Source organism: Pezoporus occidentalis, unplaced genomic scaffold, assembly GCF_034315485.1.
Source record: "Pezoporus occidentalis ecotype Australia unplaced genomic scaffold, CSIRO_AGI_Poc_V1 ctg63, whole genome shotgun sequence".
NCBI lineage: Eukaryota > Metazoa > Chordata > Aves > Psittaciformes > Psittacidae > Pezoporus > Pezoporus occidentalis.
In genome coordinates this window covers 7,372,494-7,394,542 of record NW_026915977.1, presented here as the reverse complement: position 1 = coordinate 7,394,542, position 22,049 = coordinate 7,372,494, and the positions used below count along the sequence as shown (strand labels likewise).

General features: G+C 54.1%; 1 protein-coding gene and 1 long non-coding RNA gene across 4 annotated transcripts; one reads left to right on the top strand and one right to left on the bottom strand.

Moving 5' to 3' along the window:
* Window positions 1–3,786: 3,786 nt before the first annotated feature.
* Window positions 3,787–19,910, bottom strand: LOC134174856 (actin-binding protein WASF3-like). 3 transcript variants are annotated; one of them, XM_062640159.1, is made up of 10 exons: window positions 19,759–19,892; window positions 14,652–14,801; window positions 10,208–10,366; window positions 8,671–8,805; window positions 8,405–8,558; window positions 7,978–8,095; window positions 7,627–7,802; window positions 6,963–7,223; window positions 6,182–6,564; window positions 3,787–5,614 (listed from the first exon to the last, which is right to left on the bottom strand). In XM_062640159.1, the coding sequence occupies exons 3-10, from the start codon at window positions 10,338–10,340 to the stop codon at window positions 5,457–5,459; spliced, it is 1,518 nt and encodes a 505-aa protein (XP_062496143.1). In that variant the 5' UTR covers window positions 10,341–10,366; window positions 14,652–14,801; window positions 19,759–19,892; the 3' UTR covers window positions 3,787–5,456. The 3 variants fall into 3 exon arrangements, with proteins under 3 accessions (XP_062496143.1, XP_062496142.1, XP_062496144.1); XM_062640158.1 differs by lacking the exon at window positions 14,652–14,801 and having other exon boundaries at window positions 19,759–19,910; XM_062640160.1 differs by lacking the exon at window positions 14,652–14,801 and having other exon boundaries at window positions 7,687–7,802; window positions 19,759–19,910.
* LOC134174857 (uncharacterized) lies at window positions 12,194–18,769 on the top strand. Its single transcript, XR_009968812.1, has 2 exons — window positions 12,194–12,933; window positions 17,696–18,769. It is a non-coding gene; the product is annotated as an uncharacterized LOC134174857 (long non-coding RNA).
* Window positions 19,911–22,049: the final 2,139 nt, after the last annotated feature.

Here is a 22,049-nt window from a genome sequence, read left to right as displayed (position 1 = left end):
GGAACTTGAGACAGTGGTCCTGGAAAACCTGGGGTTTGTTAAAGGAAGATCAGATTCACAAAAAACAACTCTTTGACCCCAAAAGATGGAAATCCTTCAAAATCTAGGTTTGCATGTAAGTGCCCGAAGGAGGAAAGACACTTTCTATGAGCTTAGATGCTATTGCTTGTATTGCATGGGCAGCTCCAAGTGTTGGCAGGTAGCTGCAGTGGTGTGGCTGGGCATGTTTCCTATGGCATGTGTGGTCATCCCAGAGGAGCAGGGCTGTGTGAGGATTGGGAAAGGCGCATCCTGAGGGCATGGTGACCCTTTCAGAGACAAAAACAGCATTTCTTGGCACTCCTGTACTTTGCTCAGGCACTTCTGCATGGGGGCAGTGAAGGGGTAGGGGAACCCCACCGCTGTCATCGGTGGGGGATGTGGATGTGGTGCTGGTTGTGGGGTCACCTAAGGAAAGGACAACAGTCCTCAAGGTGCTGCTGCCCAGCTGAGGGTAAATTCATGGGCGAGTGAGCATTTGAGGCTTCTAAAGTGCAGTGCAGGTTATATGGTCTTTGCTGTAAACTGTGAACTCCTCAGGACAGAGTCTTTGCCCTTTTAATCTGGAAAGTGGCGTGTGAGCTGAGAAATCCTTACCCCTACATAACTACTACTACTACAGGAGAACAGGAATCATGGTGAAAGGAAGGGCTTTTGTTGCCCTTGCCAGCACCCCATGATGGGGAGTGCTTTCCACACCTCCCACAGTCCATCCACAAGGAAACAGCACAGTGCTCCTGCCAGCCATACACCTCTGGAAAACACCCCTCAAAATACCACCTCAGTTGCTACAGCCTGCATCCCTCCAAGTGGAACTTCCACTTATCATTAAAGCTGAGGTGTTAATTTGGGCTTTGTTCCCAACAGAGTCTGCAAAGCTTCCATTCAGGCCCTTGGGAGACTTGAAAAGGAGATAGGGATGGAAAAGTTACTGGGAGGAAACTCGAGGGCTCCAATGCGAATAGAACTGTCTGCAGAAGCCATGTTCAGCCTTGTGTTTGTCCCCAGAGTAAAACCTTCCCAAGACAAAACAGCTGCAGAAGCGGGAGCTCTCACGAGACAAGATGATTGCTCCTCTCTAGGACTCTATCCAGGATGGAAAGTTAGAAACTACCCAATCCCTTCTTCCTTCAGGACACGGATAATCTAAGAGTCACTGGTGTCAGCAGCAATGCTCCCTCAAAGTCAAGAAGACTCTGAGGGTGCAAAGTCAGGATGTGAACACTGCCAGACTTCCACCAACCTTCATGAAACTTGCTCAAGACCCAGACTTCACACCTGACATAGCCTTCACAGGCAGTGACCAATGTACCATGGGCATGGTGGTCCCATTATGTTCTTTCTTGGCTATATTGGAGATGTCCAAGAGGTTCCTGATGGACTTTAAGGTCTACAGCGCTCTAAGCAGAACCAAACTGGCTTATTTACTCTTGTTCTGACTCTGGCCCAATTAATTTGTAGGCACACAGAGTATACTTCACTTCACCCCCTTGGCAATTGTATTTATTATTTTTAATCTGTGCCCATCATTTGGCAAGTAGGAGAAAGTGGATAAAACGGGAAGAGAAACTCTTGGGACATCAGTTGGGCTCATTAAATGTTTGGCACTCTGATTATCTGTTGGCAATGAAATGCCACTGCTATATTTTAATGTGGAATATGATACCTTAATGTACAGGAGAGCCTCCTCAGCCCAATTCTGGTACGCTTGAGAGAGGAGCAATTCAATCGTCTGCGACCTGATTGTATTTTTAATGGCTGCCAAGCTAGATAAAATATTTAAGTATTCACTTTTATATCAGCCCACATGAGGATTTGAGCCTTCCAGGTTGTGTAACGCAGCCTGGCCTACTTTTGGAAGAGCCTATGGAAATAGGCACATATGTACAGAATAGAGTACACAGCATATGGGTCAGCCAGCCAGTGTTAACTACTGTGGCACAACCAGGTCCAGCACAGCTAGGCCAGACCAACCAAGGAGTCTGTGTCCCTTGTGTTGGATTTCGTAGGTCACCTGGGCAAAAAATAGATGAATGCAGCTAAAATAGAGATGGTCATCCTCAAATGTGGCTGAGTCCCTCAGGCAAAGGCACTGAGGATGGTGGCTTGCCAGCAGAGCTGACCTTGCAGTATTATGAGACTGGGGCTCTGTGCCACCATGTGCTTGCCTGCCTCGTGGTGCTGCTAGAAGGGAGCTGGGAAGAGCAAGGTGCACCATGATCAGACTAGAAATGGCTGTCTACAGCCCACACTCACTATGCAGGTTATTTCTCCACCAGCTACACAAGAAACCTGACTAGCGCACTCTGATGTAGACATCTTACTGGGGAAAGGCTACCTGTAGATCAGCTCCAACCCTGGTATTAAGACTGTTTCAGTGGAGCTGAGGCAGTTCAGATCCCTGGAAGAGCTGGATCATGATGTCTTCAAGCCATAGGCGATGCTGGGAGGTTATGGTCCTACTTCGGAGTCGAGTGTGTGAAATGGGCCTGTGCTATCGGGCTGGGAATTTCATTAAGTGGGATACAAACATGAGGATGTGCTGGGATGTCCAGGGATGGTGTAAGAACACACAGGTGTGAGGAAATGGAGTGACCTTTGCTACCTGCACAGGGCAGGCTTGAGTTACATGATTGTCAAGTGCTCCACCATGCATTGGCATCGACCCCGATAGTAGCATGGGCTGACTGACTGCTGCCATCCCCAAGCACAGCAAAGTCACTGTGAAGTGACAGGGAAGTGGGGGACTACAGCACATGGCACACACAAAGCAACTAGTGCATGAAAAGAAGGGAGGCAGCCTCCTATGGGCACTCGGCTCCTCTCCAGTTTCCACCAGGATCAGTTCAGCTTCGTGTTACTGGGATGAATCAGCCCCTTCCCTGCTTCTGTGTGCTGGTGGGACTCCTTGGCTCTGCCCAAGCCATAGCTGGGTCCCTGCAGCCAGCTCTGCAGCCCTTCAACCGCTGTCACAGGTAACCAAAGCTCCAACAGCCTTCTGCTATTCCCTCTCTCACAAAGGGCTATTGCTCTTCCTAAGTGATCCAAAGAAACCCAGTTTCTCTTCACATACAAACAGTCTTGTGATTGCACCTATATTAATAACGCTCCACAATAAATGCCACCAGGTGGCTGCTTCAATGCTGCTCTGAATCTTTACAAGACTTTCTTGTGACCTTGCTCCAGGCCAAATCCCAGCTGTGTTCCCAAGGAAAGGCTGTCGCAGGGGCTCTGTGCCTGGACAGACGTGCCAGGCTTTGGCCAAATGCTTTTGCAGCGAGTTCTCTTGCATCTCAGAGGGTTAATATCAGAAATGAGAGGTCTAGGTGAGTGCCAAGTATCAGGAATTTCCTGCTCACCTGCAGTACACTGTCTCCATGCCTTGGTTGGTCAGTCCTGTTTCCCCTGTGTTTTGTAGGTGAGCTGTTCTATGCATCCTATTGCTCTGCTCCTCCCTGCCTGCAGTGGGAGATCGGTGAAATGGGAGGCATGGAACCTCCCAGCAGGCTGATGTAGGAACTGGGATGGATCCCTACAGTTACTCCCACACTGTCAGGTCTTCCTCTTGTTGGGAGAGGCTGCCCTTGACAGGTGGAAGAGGACAAGTGCCTGAGCAGCTTAAATGGTGCTGCTGGGATAGGAAATTCTGGGGTTAAATCCAAGGATTTTATTTGGAGTTCCTGCTCCAGCTATCAGCCCTGATGAAGTCAAGAGGAGCTTTCTCTAAGGAAAAGTGTGTGTGGGGGGGCAAACCCGGATGCTTGTGGTATCATTCACACTTGCATTTCTCAGGGTGAATGTAAGGATTGGCCTTTGGGTCCCAGCCATATCCTCCCACCTCCTTTAGCAGGGTGGTTGCTTCTGGATAGTCAAAATACTACTTTTAGAGCCATCACCCTCATAGCTACTGGGAGAGCCAGGAAGGTGGGCTCAGAGCCCAGCTTCTCCCCAGAAGAGATGCAACATAGAGGCTCCGTTTAACCCCATTCAGGGACTCATGGTATACAGGAACACAAGAGAGAACCTCGAGACACCAGGATGGGCAAGCCCATGGCTGGTCCTGGCCCATTTTCTGCTGGTGGGGAACCTCTCCCTGCCCTATTCCATACTGTGATATGCTCAGTATTCCCACTCCTTTGCTCTGCCTGCCTTTGCCTCCCCTCTTCATAGCTGTGTGAAAAGCCTTGAATGAATCATGCTCTATTTTGACAAGCAAAGTGGTATTTTCAGTGCCATGCTGAAGGGGGGGCAGCTCTCCGGGGTCCCCCATCAGTGCTCAACGGTGAGGTAAGGGATGGGGCAGGATCAGGTCAGTGGGAACTAGTGCCTGGATCTGAGCTGATCCCAATTGTACAAGTGCAGTTTCTGGGGCTGCAAAGTGCAAGTTGAGAGTTTACCTAAAAGCAGCATTTTGCCTATTTATTTTTTCCCCAAATAATACTGAAATGGTGCAGCACTAAGGCCAAGGAGAGCTGGGCTTGGGGAAGCTCCCTGGACACCTCTGCTCCCTTGCCAGCTGCCCCTTTTCCCCTGAGGACATCACACATTGCACCTTTCCAAGCCTAGACAAGTGCTGTGTTTCCCTGCCAGCTGCACAAGCCTTGCCTTCACCCTTTTCTCCCCAAAAAGTAGTCCTAAAGGATGGAAACAGGCTCAGGTCACCAATGCCTTGGTCTTCTCCAGGGAGCAGCAGGACAATGGTGACCATTCCTATATGAAATATGGTAAAATATTGGAACAGGTTGCCCAGAGAGATGGTGGATGCCCCATCCCTGGAGACACTCAAGGCAAGGCTGGATGTGGTTCTGGGCAACCTGATCTAGTTGGAGATGTCCCTGCTCACTGCAGGGGGTTGGATGGGGCCCTTCCAACCCAAGCTATTCTATAATTGAATGATTCTATGGGGAAGGAGGCTCCTGCCCACATGCAGCCTTTGGAGCTGCCAGATCCTGCAAATGCAGGCAGCAGAGCATCCCCGAACCGAGTGCTTGGCCACCCCTGCGCACCCATGGTGGCACCAGCTGTGCAAACAGGCTTCTTTTCCAGGAGCTTCCCATTAACACATTTGATGTCTAGCTGACAAAGCACTACTGCCTCTGGGTTTCCCTTCCCTAGCAAAGCACACTCAGGGTTGGTCTCTGCTCTTGCTCCAGGTGTAAACCTGGAGTAATCCTATTTAATCCTGCCTTCAAAGCAGTCATTAAAACGTGAAGGTGCTGCTAATTTCGGGTCTCACTGCCTCCGAGGTGTATCCTACCAGTGCTGCTGCTGCCTGAAGGGTTTTTGACATAGTGTAAAAGCAAAGCTCCGGAATGAGCGGGGCTGCCCGCGCTTGTTGGCATCGAGGTTGGGGAAGGTGCCTGCACACCCCTGGTACAGAGCTGGGACGCTCCGTGCCCGCCCAGCCCCGGGGCCCCTCAGTCTGACCACTCATTATCATCCAGCTCCGAGTCGTCGTCGGACTCGCTGTACTCCACTGCGATCCGGCGGGACAGGATCGTCGCCACGTCGTTGCCCACCGGCTCCTTTTTGGCCTCTTGTTCCCATTGCTCCTGGACTTTCCGGAGTTGGATTCCTGAGGTAGGAAAGGGGGGAGAAGGCTTTAGGGGCAACGTGGCCAGCACCCATGGATGCACCTGATGTGTGGCATCCCACCAGCTGAAAGTATTGGCTGAAATGAGACGGCTGCAGCCCCCTTGCAGGAAGATGCACAGGATTATAAAGCTACACGAGATAACATGATGCATGAGATTATAAGGCTACATAACAGAATAAAGCTGCTCCTCTGCTTCCACTTGACCTGAAGAGGCTGAACTTTCTTGAAGGTTAAATCCACAGTTCAACCTAAGATTTGCAGGGAAATGGGAAGGACTTTGGAGCACGCCTGCTGCAACACGGAAGGAGGCCACACACACAAAAGCTTCAAGACGTCCCTGCGGAACTCCGCACTACCTCCGATGATGGGTTTCCCCCAGCTCCCTGCGCTGCACCTCTTTCCCTCCCCAGGTCCTATCTGGATGCCACCATCTTCACACATCATCTTGCACTCCCCCCCCCCCCAAACCTATACCAAGAGGTGTTTTGCCACCATGCGGCAGCACTCGGGACCTGTCCCCCCCTTCCTCCCGCTGCCCCCGCTCACCCCTGCGGATGGCCGCCAGCAGGTCGCTCCGGGCATCGCTCATGGGCATCAGCGGGATCTGCGGCTTCCGAGGCTCCATGGTGGGAGCCGGTGGCGATGCCGAGTGCGCCGGTGAGGCGGCAATAGCGGGGGGCCCCGGCGGCGGCGGTGGGGGTGCCACCGGGGGTCCCATGGGGCCGGCCTGCGGCGGGGAAGCGGAGTAGGGCCCGGGGGGCACAGGAGGGGGTGAGGGTGCGTAGGACGGGGGGCCGGCGGAGCCGGGGGCCAGCGCGGGGGGAGCCGAGATGGGGCTGTCGAAGGCGGTCTGTGCCGAGGGGATGACGGGCGGAGGGGGCGGCGGGGCGGGCGGCACGAAGTACTCTGCCATGGGCACTGGCTGCGGGCTGCAACGGGAGCAAAGCCATGTCAGTGGGACAGGAATGACTGCACCCATCACCCATCCCGGGCACCCGACTGGCTCTGCTGTGGCTTGGTTTGCTCTGGACCCTCATGTAAGCTCTGTCCCAGGGTCATGGAGGTGGGGGGGCTCTGCTGGTGGGGGGGGCAATAGGGCATGTAATGGGAAAATGGTCCCCTCCATCCACCTTGTTGCCGTATCTGGGACGAGGTTACCCCAGAATTGCTCCTGACTGATTTGGCCGTGGGTCTCACTGGTGGTTTTGGCTGCAGAGGAGGGCTCTCCCTACTACCCCAGCCCACCAATGGGTGGTCAACCCGTCACCAAGCCCCCCTTCCCCTGGGCATCCCTCCTCCATGAGAGAAGAGCAGGCTGAAGCCCTACCCGTACTCCTTGACTAGGTGAGGTCTCGGCCCGTTGAGGATGGCCTCGGGGGGCTGCGGCACATGGGGCTGCTGGAGCCGGTTGAGGCTGTTCTGCCGGCTGCCCGCTGACGGGCGGTAGACGTGCTCCTGGGGGGGGGCAGCCACCAGCACCCCTTCCTTGTGCTCCACAGGGGCCTGGTGGGATGCTGGTGCCAGGAGCTGTGCCGGGTGGTTGGGGCTCGCTGGGTATGAGTGATCGGCTGCATCCGATGCGTAAGATCTATGGCACAGGAAAACCCAACTGTTGTATTCCTGGGAAGGGGGGGTGGCTGGGTGGGGGTGTCAGCGAGATGTGGGGTTTTTGGGAGTATTTTGGGGTTGAGACAGCAAAGCAAGAAATGGGCACAAAATATAGACGTGCAATAGCAGAGAGATAGCGGAGGGGAGGAGAACACCAGCACAGTCTCTTCCCTTAGCTGCTGAATGGAAAGTGCTCCAACTTTATCCCACCACCAAGGCTGCTCCTGAGGTCCTGGTTGCGACCCTAAAGGCACCAGCTGCCTCTGAGCTACCACGGATGTATGGTTTGCCATCCCAACCCTCCAACAGGCAACGCATTCCCCCAAAGACAGAGAAAAGCAAAGGAGAGGCGGTGAGCTAAACGTGCAGTAGGTAAAACCTGCCTATTATCTGGGGACAGTGATCCTTCCGATGACGCCATGTGATAGGGGGATGGTGAGAACCTGTTATCGGGCCGGAACTCTTTATCATACGCCATCATGTTCCACTCCAGGCGCCGGTTGCGGGCTTTCCTCACTTTCTTCACCTCCCGGGTGGAGTCTTCCACCAGCCGCTGCTCCTGGGGGCACACACAAGCCACGGCTCCATCTCAGCCCAGCTCCTCCATGGTCACCACCCAGCACCATGAGATGTGCCCACTGCAATGGGCTGGAGCACACGGGATGCACCAGGAAGGTGATTGTCCTCCAGGTCCTGGGACATCCCCCCGCCAAGGATCCCCACCTGCCTCTTACCTTCTGCCTGCGCTTCTCCTTTCTCTTATCTTCTGTTGCCTGCAACATTTTCTCCTTCCATAAGTTGAAGAAGTAGGAGGGGTCAGTGTAGAATTTGAGGCCATCCTTTTTGTCATCCCTGGTGGGTTGGGAGAGTGGGTTATCAGCCATAGGAGAACACCCCCCTTCCCTTGAGCATGTTGGGGTGGTATGAGCACAGTCACAAGCTGTTGCCCCACCACGAACATGTCCAACATAACAGTCACTATCTGGGGTACCACTGCGTCCCAACCACCCTACACCCTGGGGATGGTGGCACAACAACTGGAGAAAATAACCTCTCAGCCCTTGCTGAGCAGCAAATGGGGTGCAACCCTGGTGTCTCTCCTGGAAAGGACCTCCAGGACCCTTTTGTTCCCCCCAAGGAGTGATGCACTGGCCACCCTACCTGTAGGGTGTGAGGATGTTGAGTGGCGGGGGCTTGTCGCAGCGCTGGTACATCTCCATTACTGGGTTGGGGATAGAGTTGCGAGACACGACCTGTTGGTTCTGCACCGTGGAGCTCTTGAAGGCTTTCCTCATGTTGATGTCCTGCAGTGAAACTGGGGGCACAAGAAGAAGAGGGGATGCAGGGGTGGCCTCAGCCCCATGAACCTGGGGCTAGTCTGGCCCTGAGCACCCAGCCACCACCCCAAAACAGCCCCAGCCCCTCACCTTCCTCCACCGTGGAGTCCAGCTGCGTCACCTTGATGACCAGCAGGTCCACCCTCTCCTGCAGTGAGTTCATCCTCATGTAGAAGCTGTTGGCTTCATTGAACAGCTCTCCGAAGATGTCCTCTGCGTGCCTGCCTGGCAGAGGGCAGTGCGCACATGTCAGGCAGCAGTGGCTGGCAGGCAGCTCTCACCCTGCCCACCCCTGCACCTCACACCTTCCCTCACGGGCTCCATGGGGCTCCCTCCCCAGCCATGGGTTTTGGGAGCTGAGCCTCATTCTCTCCCAGACCTGGCAAAGTGTTGCATGAAGGGAGGTGAGCACAAACCACCCACCCTGCTCCTGCCCACTCCTCTGTGCACGAGCATCCTTTTCAGTGACAGTGGTACCCATGGGAGGCACTAAATCATCACTCTCTGTGCCATAAAAAGCCTTTGGATCTAATAGGACAGATACAGCCAAAAAACCCACCATCATACAACATGACCTGTGGAAACCCAGTCCTGAAGGTGGAAAACCAGGAGCAGGGCAGTGGGGAGAGTGCTACAGCAGGGGGAAACTGTCATTTATTTCACTTTAGCAGTTATTCCCCTGCAGCGCTCGGTGTTATGATAACTCTTCATTAGGGCTGTGACTATCACGGGACTGAGCAGGGCACCTGGCAGAGCACTGCTGACATCTGCAGGCTACAGCACCCATCCCATTTCATCCCCCAGCCCAGCACCTGGAGGTTTCCTCCAAAACCATGCATCGAATGGCTCCTGGAATCAAGGCACTTCTGGAATCCTCTCAGCCTGTCACCCAACTCAAACATTTGTATTTGATTCCCTTTTCCCCTGGATGAGGAGCCATAGCCTGAGCATCCATGGGTGCTGCTCATGTGAGCGCCTGTGCTTCCAGCAGCTCCCTAAAGACAGGGTTTATTTTTTCTGGGAGTATTTTAGAGAAGAATCTAGTTCTGGAGGAGGGGGAAATCAGAGGGGGGGCCCTGCAAAGCCTGTGCTTCTTTCTCTATTTTAAGTCAATACTCAGCAGTGAAATAGGTTGCCCCTATTAAATCTGCACACTGGTGTGTGCAGTGCTCTCATCCTCCCCTTTTCTGCTGAAAGCAGTCCCAGCATAGGAAGACAGATGAGGATTTAGACCTTTTATATAGACCTCTCTTTCACACAAAGCTCTAAGATCAAAATGAATAGGTTGGGGTTTTTTAATCTTCACCTGACCCTCCTGTTTCAGGCCAACTCAAGAAGCAAGAGGCTCACAAAGGCTTTTTTGTCCCCCACTGCACAGATCAACTACGGGAGGAAAATGGGTCTTAAAAATGTCATCAAGTCCCCATTAGGGCTTGACCCTGAGCATCCTCCTTTTTTAATTAGCTGGATAATTCCCACTGAATTCGGGGTGGTTGCAGCCCACATGGCTCTCACATAGCCCCATTTCTCTGTGATTGGAACTGGACCAAGCAATTGCGGTGTCCCATCAGCATCCCACCAGCATCCCACCAGCATCCCACGCTGAGGTCACTGTGCTGTGACTTACTGAGGCTGCCCAGCTGCTTGATGATGGCAGCCAGCGTGCTGTTGGTGACACATTCCAGCTCACTCGTCACCCCCTCCGGAAGAGCCCCCCGGCACAGGTGCCGGGGCTCGATATTCCTCTTCACCAGCGGCATGCTGCCGGCGAGCCCTCACGCCTCTCCTGGGCAAAGAGAGAACAAGAAACACTCAGCTTTTACCATTTGTCTGTTTTTATCCCCATTCCCTCTGCTCTCTGCCCAGGGCACTCATCCTGCCTGCACCGGTACACAGCAAGTGCAGCCCATGCAGTGGCATCAGGGCTCTTCCAAGCAGGGGATGCTCTGGGGGTGCAAACCAGAGAACGCCAGGATGGAGGTGAGGACCCTACCCTTGTGCTCCACTGCCAAGCCACTGTACCCAGGGAGCTTTTCCCACTTCCCTTCCTGGAGCTGTGCGCAAACCAGGAGCAAATCCCCATGTGCTGCAGCTCTGAAAAGCCTCATCCAACCCAAACAGCAGCCAGAAGCGAGCAAGCGCTTGTAATGCCATTACTTCCAGCTCAGTGCAAAGCTCTCCGGGGTTTTATTTGTGCACACCGAGGCAAGCTCCCGTGGCCAGCTCTCTGTCGCACCCTACATGCCCCCTGCTCCATGCCATCCTTGCCTGAACTGGGGATGGTTCTTTTTCTATGGGTCTTGAGGAGATGTAGGGAGATGCCTGCACCCAGCAGTCCCATCTCCAGTGAGAACACTTCTGGCAGCTGGCAAGGAAGGAGGATAATGGGTGCAGTGGGGTAGGAAGGGGGTGCTGGGGGCAGGTCACCCCACTGATGTAAAGGGCAATTGGTGTGAAATAGGCTGAGAAAGGAGCACAAAAAGGGGCATTTATTAACCATGGTGCTGTCTCCTGGGGTGCTGCAGGCTGGGACTGGGACATGGACAGGCACAAAGCACACAGGCTTGCACAAGGGGGTCTTATGTGACACGAGTGCATCAGGCCTCAGATCCATCCCTAATGCAAAGACAAACTGATGGCTTCAGCATTGCAATCACCAGGAATTGGATCCAGGGCCGGTAAGGACCGGAGGGCATGAACAGTGAGATGGATCCCCCCATTCCACACCCCCATTAACCCCATCCTTCACAAACGCCCGCTCTGCTTTGGCAGTGAAGGAAACGCAGCTCCCGAGCAGTGCTGTTAATAGCTGGGAGCAGAGCAGCTGGGCACAGCAATCCCAACCACGAACGGAGCCAGAAATCTGCAGAGTTCACATTTTTTGGCCCCGGGAGCATTCGACAGAACAGTTTCCCATTGATGGCACCCGTCCCCCCACCAGCACCGCCAGCTCCTTCGCAGTTTTCAAATGCAAATGCAAGCTGCCTCCATGAAAGAGTCCCAAACTTGTCCCTAAATCATTCATATCGAGCTTCCCAAAGGGCTGATTGTGCTTCCGGAGCTGTATGCGCAGGGTTGGGCTCTGCTCTGCCCCAGGGCACACAGGCCACTGGAGGAAGGACCCCAGCCCTGAACCCTCCTTAGAGGCAACCGTGTGTCCTCTGGCGCTTCCCAAAGTCACTGCACATGCGTGGGGAGCTGGTACTGTTCCTGGCTCCCCAAAAATCCTAGAGGCTTCTGCCAGCCGGGTGTATTTTGGCTGAGAAAACTGTGATGGAGTTTGCAGGGGAGGCTCTGGATGTTGCTGATGGATGTTTGCTCTGGATACACACAGCTCCTCTTTGCAGGCACCCCCTTAACCCCACTTGGGCTTATAAAGAGAGGAGCAATGCTGGCAGCTTCACCCCAGGCTCACTTCGAGATGGTTTCACCTATCACCCCAACATGTGCACTCAGAGGCTGAGCCCCAGCATGTCCCCATGGCAGTGGCTGCAGGGACCGGAGGGTGCAGGGCAGAGCAGTTAATGAGCTGCTTGGGCCCAGCAATTAGAAACAGGGAACAAAGAGCCATTCTCACCATCCGCTTGGGACACGGCCACTGGCACCGGGGCTTTTTGTCCTGCGCATGGGGCCTGGGGGGAATCAGCCTCCAGCCCTCATGGGGACCACAGAAGGGAATGAAGCAAAGAAGGATCTGAGGTCTGATACTTCCCAGCAAGGACAGCCAGCGGGGCAGAGGGTGGGGATGTGGTCTGATAACAGCATGTGAAACCATGCCACGGGAGAGCATCCTGGAGAAGAAAGGTCCCTTTAATCTCCCCCCCCAAAAGCACTAACAAGACTCAGAGCTTGCAGCAGAAGAAACCAAGGAGTTAGGCACACACATTTTTAGGTCAGGGTAGCCAGGACAGGCAACTTTTCAGTTGCTGGGTTTAACCTCCCCAGTTAATGGCTCATATTCCAAACATGGATAGAGTTTGGCCAAGAGCACTTCATGATTTCTTCCACACACGTGGCCACACCAGACCCGACCTCAGTGCTCAGCACCACGGGCCATCACTGACACACCATGTGCATCAGGCTTAGCAGCAACCACTATGGCACCCCCAGTACAGCCCAGCTTGCCAATGCTCCAGTAAAGCCACATCTGGGCAGCTGCAGGACCAAATTACCATCTTCCCATAGGCACTATTAGCCCCTGAGCAGCCTCACCTGGGACCCATATCCCCACCCATGGGCCAGGAGTTTATTTAAGCTCAGCTGGGGGTGCTAGTCCTGCCCTGAAGGATGCTCCAGCCTTGCTCCTAGCCAGACCCTGCTGGGTATCACCCCTGCAAGCAGCTCCTGCCCCAGGTAGGTCCCTCAGGTGGGTGCTGGCACGGATTTGGTGCAAGGCATCTGAGCCATGGGCTGGGTTCTGCTATCAGATGCCTGTTCTGGCACCAAGGGTGTGGAAAGGAGTTCCTAAAATCCTCCCTTGGGATACATGTCTATCCTTGCTGGCCGTGGATGCTTGTAGGTGGGGATGAAGCCTTCCCTTCCTGCTCTCCTCTCTGATTACAGCTCAGGAGAGGTACCAGCCCCTGAGGGCTCGGGTCTTTCTTTCCTTTCTAGCTGAGGGTGCATTAGGAGATGCAGCAGATGGCTCTGAGGCAATGAGGAGATTCCAGCTACAGCTGCCCCGCACAGTCCCTCGCATCCCACCTTTCTGCTGCTTTGGCATAATGGTACAAGCCCCCATGATGGTCCATCTTCAAAGCCTCACTCAGGTTTAGGTGGCTATATGGGCTTTTCCAGCCACAGTCAGCAAGGTTAGCTCCTCTTTATTTATTTCTCATGGACAGTCCCAGTTTCTCTAGGTGCTTCCTGGGTGTGGGATTCACAGATGCAACCTCAACCAACTGCAATGGTCTGAGGCTTCTCATTCCCATGCGCATCTGTGGGACGTTGTTGTAGCGTGAGCATCTCTTCTGCTGGGTCTGGGGACATCAGCCAGGTTCTAATATTGCTCCCATGGACTAAATCCATGAGGTTTTGTTATCTCCTCAGTGGAAGTGAGGAGCAATCAGAGGGGTAATGCCAATGTCAGGCTGCAGGAGGAGGAAAATGAGAGCCGCAAACCCAGCAGGAATTTCCTGGAGGTGGAAGGCAGGAACGGGATCAGCTGGGGGCTTCCCAGGAGCTGCTGCCATGGCACAGGCACACTGTAGGCTCTCCCATCACTCATCTTCTCTCCCTAACTACTGACCAGGTCAATAACTCTGGGTCTTGTAGTACTGGGAAACACTGCAGGTGAAAGGCAGTGGTGACAGCTCAGCTGTAGGACCAAGGACACAGTTGATGATGATGGTAACTAGAAAGTGCCCACTTCTCCACATCCAACTCACTGCTGCCCAAGCAAAGATCAGCTGAAATACCCAGGCAGGGGAGAGGAGACAAGGAATGAGCTTTATCTTCTGCCCTAAGAAGCTGATTTCTCCCATGGAACAATCAGCAAATTGACTGCAGCATCCCAAACCCTGGAGCGGTCCCTCCTTTCCCAGGCCATGCAGGGGGAGAGAACAGAAGGGATGGAGCTCAGTGCTGCCCTGGACCATGACTGCCAGCCCCAGGTCCCTGCAGACCAGATGGGCAGTGTGAGCTGCAGGTGCTGGCTTACAGGTGACCCCTACAGCTGGCTCCTTCCAGATGTCATCCTTCATCTCTGCAGGCATCACATCTGGCAGCTTAAGTCCTCGGGGTCCATCAGGGGCAGGCAAGCAGCTCTTGTTTTGTCAGAGGGTCCAAAAGATTTGAGTTTCATGTCCAGCTATTGCTCCTTATATTCTTTGCAATAGCTCTTCATGTACATAACTGTCTCCTCACCTTCACTCTGCCCTCAGACCCACTTGCCTTCTCCCACTGAGACTGAGCTGTGACTTGCAAAGCCAAGCTGGATTCCTGTGCTGGCATCCAAAGTGGCCTGAAGGATCATGCATGCTCTGGGTGGCCCTGCAAGGAGGGACCAGCTGGGTGGCAACAGGCTTCTCATGCTGGCTATTCCCCATGACAGATGTTTGGTTTGTGCCTACCTGCACCTCAGCTTCAGTGTCCCGCTTCATACTGCATGAGAGAGCAGAGGGATGATGCTCTGCTGCCATCCTCCTTCATGGGGCCAGGGTGGGACAGAAGGCAGTTTTGGGGTTTGTTATCTATTGCTGGGCATTTCCTGCAGGAGAAACCTGGACTGGAAATGGAGCCATGGCAGTAATGAGCAGAGCTGGGCTGGGGAGGATGATCAGCCATGGAGGTATACTTCGTGTGAGGGTACTGAAGCACAGTGCACACCCATATGGATGATATATGAAGCAGCAGCTGAGCTTGTATGAGATGGCCAAAAGAAACCTAATTCACCATGTGCCAGATGGCCAAGACCAGCCCTGAGCCTGGATTTGGGGAAGACATGGGTAAGGGTGCAGTGAGCACAACCACCTCAAGACCGGGAGCTCAGCTCTGGGCCAAGCTTTGAGGACAGTCCCTTTGCTCCACTCTTGTAATCAAAGCTCTTGCCCAAACTGGGCTCCCCAGGGTGCTGCTGAGCACCGAGGACCAGACACTGCCAGGAACTGAAGGGTTTTGCAAGGGAGCAAAAGCTTTGGTTGGATGCCAGGAGCCCAAGCAGTGCAGAAACCAAAGGGGTATGTTGAAAACTCCATTATCCTCGAACAGAAGACAAAAGAGGTTACAAATTAATATCAAAACAAGAAGGGCCAAATCTCACAGTGCCTGTTCAGGACCGCAACCTGTGTTTCAGTGCAGGTACCCTGGCAATGGCAAGGTTCAGAAGGGCTGTGGGCATAGGAGCAAGGAGGAGACACAAGGCAGTCCTGAACTATTGAAAAGAGGGGAAAAAAGCCAACTCTGGAGTGAGGAAAAGGACAAGAGGCAGAGGTGACACTCAGCTGGGCTGGTAGGTGCCTGAAGGAGCCTGTCCTGTGGAGCCTGGCAGAGCAGACCTGGTATGAGAGGGCTGGGAAGGGTCTCTGGGGTGTGCAGTGTTTCCGAGCAGACAGAAGCAAAAGCAGCAGCAGCCCTTTGAGCTGTTGGTTTGTGGAGCTCTGCCCCAGAACGTGCTGGAGATCAGTGCAGGAGGGTTCAAAGAGCAACAGGACAGATCTGCAGGGTCACCAGCAGCTACATAATGGTTGAGGGGCAACCTCTGCCTCAGGGGAACCTAAATTCCTGCTTCTCAGCCTCAGGTGCTTGGCTGCTGTGGAGCACAGGCAGCCTCAGGAGGGAAAGCAGAGTCTGTAGCCTGAAGGGGCTGAAGCTTTGGTGCATCAGGAAAAAATCAACCATCAGAAACTGTGCAGGTGGCTCTTTGCAATGCGGAGAAACCTCCTTGCTAGAGCTGGACCAGATCTGCTGATTTACTTCACTCAAAATGGAGCGTGATCTGCACCACAAGGACTCATTGCTCTAATTCATGAAATGCATCTGTGACCACCTTCTAATCTGTTGCTAGTCCAAACAACTGAATGCTACCAACGTGACAAATGTCCCTGCTTTGTGCGAAGCCGATCATCACTCCAGAGCTCTTGTCCAAAGGTGAAATGTATTAAAGCTGGTTGGATCTCCAGCATTCCCCTTGCTTAAAATAAACCAGAGGGCAGATCTTCAGTGGGAGTAAATTCTCATTGTGCTGAGGCTGATGGGTATGGGAGAAGCAACACCACCTCCTGGACCTCTCCGCATCCACGTGTCCACCTTTACACATGATCTGGGGCCATGGGAAGCATCCCAGCCCCATCCCAAGTGAGAAGGATTAGAACATCTCATGTGAAAGCATTGGATGGCAAAATGCCTTTGGGACTGAAAAGCCTCAAACTGTGGGATGCTGTTTGTGGTCCCCCACCTGCAGCTGGGGGCTGGGGACTCACAGTTGAGAGGTCTCAGCCCTGATCCTGGTGGCCCAGAGGAATATTTGCTGTTGGCCAAGTACAGATTAGGGCTGAGCTGCAGCAGCAGGGGAAGGGTCAGGCCCTCCAGCCAAACAGAAGGAGGGAGCTGGGTCTCCGGCTGGCCCTGGGGCAGAGCTGCATCACTCTCTGGGCTGGGACTGCACCAGTGACCTGTGTCCCATAGGAAGGCACACCACCCACCCCGCAGCAGCACCTCTCCTCCAGTCCATCTGCAGCTCTCCTCCCCTGCTAACTCAGCTAAAGGCAGCTCTACCACAACTAACAACTGCCAGGAGGCTTCAGCGAGCAAACACTTCACAGCAAAGTGCAACATAACGTTAAAGCACAGCTAAAAATATTCCTAAAGAGTTTTATTAGTAAATGCCACAGTAGTTTTCCCCCCCCCCCCCCTTTCTACTGCAGAACGCTTCAGCTCTAGGAACAGCACTTGACTAAATTGCCTCTAAATCACAAACGCCTCTGAAGGCTGGGCTCTGCAACACCAACCTTCAACAGAAGCCTGCTTAGGAGGATGCCATAAATGCAACGGCCTCGTTACCTTGGGGTTAGTATAAAAAGCTCATCCTGCTGCCAGCTGGGTTTAAAGCAAGCAGGCTCCTTGCACTGTTTTTTATCTAAATGATGTTTCTTCACAGGTTTGCGGGTAGCAAACAGTGATTTGGCACATGGGTTTTCAGATACTTGTTTTCCTTAGGTTTTAGTTGATGTGTGGCTTGATCTCTCAGTGATGCTGATGGAGCCAAGGGCCAATTCACCAGGCCCTTCCCATCCCATAGAAGCTGCTGCGAGCCCCAGCTCCACAGCCACCTTTTGGCTCTGTCTCTGCTTTGGATACAAACAAAATCCATGCAAACACAATGCCCCAGTATGCTGAAGGGAGAAAGGGGTGGATAAAACTATGTGTGATCCCCCTCCATCATCCTTTGGTGGTTCTGTGTGTGGCTCCCGTGCTGATGCTGCCTGGGAGCAGCAATGCCTGCCTCGATCTCCAGAGGAGGAGTCAGGGGATGGGGTGGTGGGAACAGCGGCACAGATCCCAGCTATGTTTTGGCTGGAAGAGATCCCTGCTGACCGGGGAATCATGTGTCGTTTCTCATGACTCTCTATCACCAAAAGAAAACCCTCAATGACATTTCTCTCCCTTTTGTGCTCAGCTCATTAACAGAAGGACCCCTCTTGCTCGCCGGCGGTTTGTGTGACCAGGATGCTGCTGAACAAACCACCCTTATTCTGCCCAGTATAGAAGGAGCTTTGATAAACCCAGGAAACCCTCAGCAAGCAGCGAGGGTCCTTCTGGAAAGCCGGCTCTCACTGCCTTTGGGAACAGCTGCAGGACCGGCATCTCCAGCCAGAGAGCTGGCATCTCCAGCCAGCTCAAATGCGATTCCCCCAGGGCTGTGCCATGCGCTCGGGTGGTCCCTTCCCAGAGGGTGCCTTTTGGGATAAGCAGCTCTGCAAAAAGGAAAGCATTCCTGCCTGTTTTATTTTAACACTTTGGGCTTGAGGGCTGTTATTCGTAACTTGTCAAGATCTTGGCATCTGCAGCTGATTTGTCATCCACCATAAAATGGAGGATGAGCATCTTTGGTTCAGAAGTGGGCCAAGTGAGATGATAGCTCAAAGCAAAATAGGCTTCATCTCGAGTCTTCTCCGTGGGCTTCAGCTCCTTGGGGAAGGAGCGGACATTTGGGGTCTAAGTTGCATCACAGGCATCATGTGTAAGAGCCCTTGGCGTGCTCTGCATCTGTGACAGAAGAGCACGGTGCACATTAACCTCCTAGCTGCCAGATGAAGTTTTGCTTGGCTGATGCCCTCTTCAACCTCTCCTCAGTGCCAAGCTGTTCACCTGCCATGGGGATGCTACTGAGATACACAAATGCTGTTATTTTATATATATATGTATATTAATGAATCTAGCAACCTCTTTAAAACCCAGGCAATGAGATGCAGCAACTGAGGGGTGTACCTTGGCATGCTGAAGTTTGGAGATAGATAAATTATTAATTCTGCCATTGCTGATCTGCCCATAGCTCTGTGCTCCCTCCCTTCAGCTTGTGTCCGGCACTGTATCCGGCCCCTGGCTGCTCTGGGCCAGGCAGCCACAGACAAAGCAGCCACAAACTACACGAAAAAGCATCTTAATCCATAGGTATTTTATCGTGCTGACACCACCACGAGGCAGCAAGAACTCGAGTTTGAAGCCATAGAATTAAAGCTCTCTGCAAGTAGCTGAATCATGGAGGATGGAGGCCCCAGCTCTGCGCTCTTTGGGGGTGTGTGCCTGCCTGCAACCTGCTTGTGGGGCTGCTGGAGGGGCTCCAAACCCCAGGGAGGGCCCTACGTTAGGAGGTTCCACGCATGGCAGCTGCTATCAGGTTTCTGACCTGCTTGGCCTTGTCCCCTCTGCTCCTCTAGGCTCGCACCATGCTGCAGCCCCTCCATACCCTCCACATTCCCTACCCGGGGGTGATGAGCCCTACTCTATGCTGTGCCTCTCGCTGCACACCCTCTTATCTTCCACAATGACGTAAAAACGAAAAGCAATGGTGGATCCTCCCTCCCCACGATGCAAAGAGGTAAAGTGATGTGCCTCCCCCAATGCAAGTGTGAAAGGAGTCAGGTACCCCACTGTCCATGCAGGAATGCAAAGTGAAAGCACCCACACACATGCAAAGGTCCAAAGAGGCTCAGAGTACCGTGATGTAAATGTGTTAAGTAATTTGGGGGCTCCCCTGCATGAAAAGGTGCAAAGCAGCCTGACTCTCTCCGTTCCATGCAAAGGATCATCCTTACCACCCCCCCCCATGAATAGGTGTGAAGTGACAGGCACTCTCCACTCAGGGATGCAAAGAAGCTTGGACAGCCCCCTCCTAATGCGAGGCTGCAAAGCGACATATACACACACACACACACACACACCCCATGCACGATGCAAAGCTATGAGGGACACCCCTGCAACCCAGGGATGCAAAGCGGCCCGGACCCCCCATCATGCAGGGATGCAGAGTGGTGGAGATCCCCCCCCATCCATTAAATGATGCAGAGCGCTGGGGGATCCCCTCCATGCACGGATGCCACCCCCCTCAAAAAAGGACGCAAAGCCAAGGGGGACCCCAATAACGAGGCTGCCAAGCAATGATACCCCCCTTGCAACTCACAAATGGGGGTACCCCCGCTTTCCCCGTGCCGCGTCATTCCCGCATCCCTCCCCGCTCACCTCCGCCGGCTTCGGGGGTTCGGGGGGGGGGGGGGGGGTCTCTCCCTCCGCGGCTGCCCCCGGGGCTGCGCAGGGCTGCGGCGGCAGCCGCGCTCCCGCTGCGCGCCCCTCCGCGCCGCTCCGCAGTGCGCGCACGGCGCATGTGCCCGCTCCGCCGCCTCCGCCCCGCTCCGCCCCGCTCCGCTTCCCACGGCCGAGCCCCGGGGCCGTTCGGGTCCCAGCGCCCCGGGCCGGGCCGGGCCGTGCGGACCCCGCTGCCTGCCCTGTGCCACCCGCCGGGGCTCCAGCAGGGGTTTCCAGGCTGGCTCGGCAGCGGCATTGGGAATGACTCGCTCAGGGGCTGGCACTGCGGGAGCACCGCCCGGCTCTGCCCGTGCCGGCTGCGGGTCCGTGATGCCAGCGGAGCCAGGGCGGGCTCTGGTGACCCTTTATCCCCTCCCCAATCTCCTGGTGACCCCTTACCCATCCTCGGACCCCTGGTGACCCTCTGCCCCCTCCTCAGACCCTTGGTGACCCCCTTCTACATACCGTTGGTGAACCCCTATCCCACCCTCAAACTCTTGATGATTCCCCACCACCTCTTCAGACCCCACAGTGACCCCCTCCCTAAGCCCTGGTGACCCCCTATCCCTCCCCAAGCCCCTGGTGAGGCCCCGCTCACAAACAGCCCGTTGCCGTAATTCCAGCCGCTACTAGAGGGCAGAGCGAGCCCGGCGAGGAGCTGGGATGTGGGAATTCGTGTCTGCTTCCCACTGAGGCGTATGGAGGAGAGGGAGAACTTCAGCAGAGCGAGGGATGCTGTGAAATGGTTTGAGGTTTGGAGTAGGATGATTCACACTTTGATTTTTTCCCATGGAGCGCTCCAGGGCTGGATTAAGCAGTGTTTGCAAAGAAGATACGGCTGAGCTCCCTGTTCCCCAGCACATCAGGGTGCTGCACCTCGGATCCTGAGCACCCCCGTGGCCATTCCTGGTCCTCATCAAAGACAGAAACCAAGAATGGATGCATGGCACGGACATCCCAAAAGGGACAGCTGATACACACACTAGGCTGGGCCTAGGGGTCTGGCACAAGGCTATGTCCCATCCCAATGCCTGTCTCTTTTGCAGGCTGCAGTGTTAAGGGCAGCTATGACATGCCTGGAGGTACTCAGGCAGGTCTGTAGCCTGTGCCAGCACCAGCCATGGGTGTCCTCATGGATCCTCCTCTAGTGGCTATAGCAGCTTGGCTGCTCAAGCTGGCTGCTTCAGATTCAGCCTGGACTTCCTTGTCTGGCTGTGCTGTCCCCATGCTGATTCATGAGCTGGTGCTACCAGAGGTAAAAGTGTTCCCTGACCCTAACAGAGCCAGAAGTGCAGCTGGTCAGGGTGAGGCAGGCTGATGCTCCTTCCAGGACCAGCACAACCTTCATCAGCACCTTGTCGCAGAGACAGGGAGATTCAGGGGATTCACCGTTGGCCAGGAGGTGTGAGCATCCCCTTTGCCATGGGTGATGTACCCGAGGTGAGAGCTGAAGCCATCAGTCACACCCAGACCATACCTGGAGCAGCTCTGGGGCTTGTTGTGCTGCAGGAGCAGGTCAGCACATCATGAAACCACAAACTGATGGGTGTCACAACCATCTTGCTCCTCAGCCCCAGGAGCCCCTGATAGTACAGAGGCCTTTTCACCTGGATTTAGATGCTTGAATGCACTAAAAATTGATCTAAATCCCTCCTGTATGGAGAAATCCAGTGGATAATGCATGAGCCGGTGTCAAGCATCCCATGACAACCCACAACAGCAGCTGCTTTCCTCTGTGATCCAAGCTCTAGTCCTGGATCTGCACTCCAGGAAAGGAGATGATTTGCAGGGAATCCTAATCACTGTTGGTTTGTTCTTTTCTAGATGTGGATGAGTGTGGTGCAACCTCTGGCGTGTGCGATGGTGGCGAGGGCACTAACACAGCAGGCAGCTACGTGTGCGCATGTCCATGTGGTTTCATGATCAGCCCTGATGGATCACACTGCATTGGTAAGATGCTAAACAGATCTGAGGACCACAGATACAGGGAGAGATCCCCTGCTGAACCCCAAAGGGGAAGATTTGCAAATCACTCTCTGGTGATCACCAGGTTTGCAGATCAGAGGGCACATTGCTTCTGCAATAGCTGGGAAATGCTCTATTCCATGTGCTGTCCCTCATGTGCCTGTTCTGATCAAAGGTTTTGATGCTGTTACATAGAGTCATAGAATAGTTAGGGTTGAAAGGACCTTAAGATCATCCAGTTCCAACCCCCCTGCCATGGGCAG

Bases quoted from the DNA above. Each gene is read 5' to 3' on its own strand.
- LOC134174856 (XM_062640158.1), bottom strand. From the start codon at position 10,340: ATGCCGCTGGTGAAGAGGAATATCGAGCCCCGGCACCTGTGCCGGGGG. The intron at 8,806-10,207 runs GTAAGTCACAGC...GCCCTCTGCCAG, and splicing joins CAAGCAGCTGGGCAGCCTCA to GCAGGCACGCAGAGGACATC. The intron at 6,565-6,962 runs GTAGGGCTTCAG...CTCCCGTTGCAG, and splicing joins CACCTAGTCAAGGAGTACGG to CCCGCAGCCAGTGCCCATGG.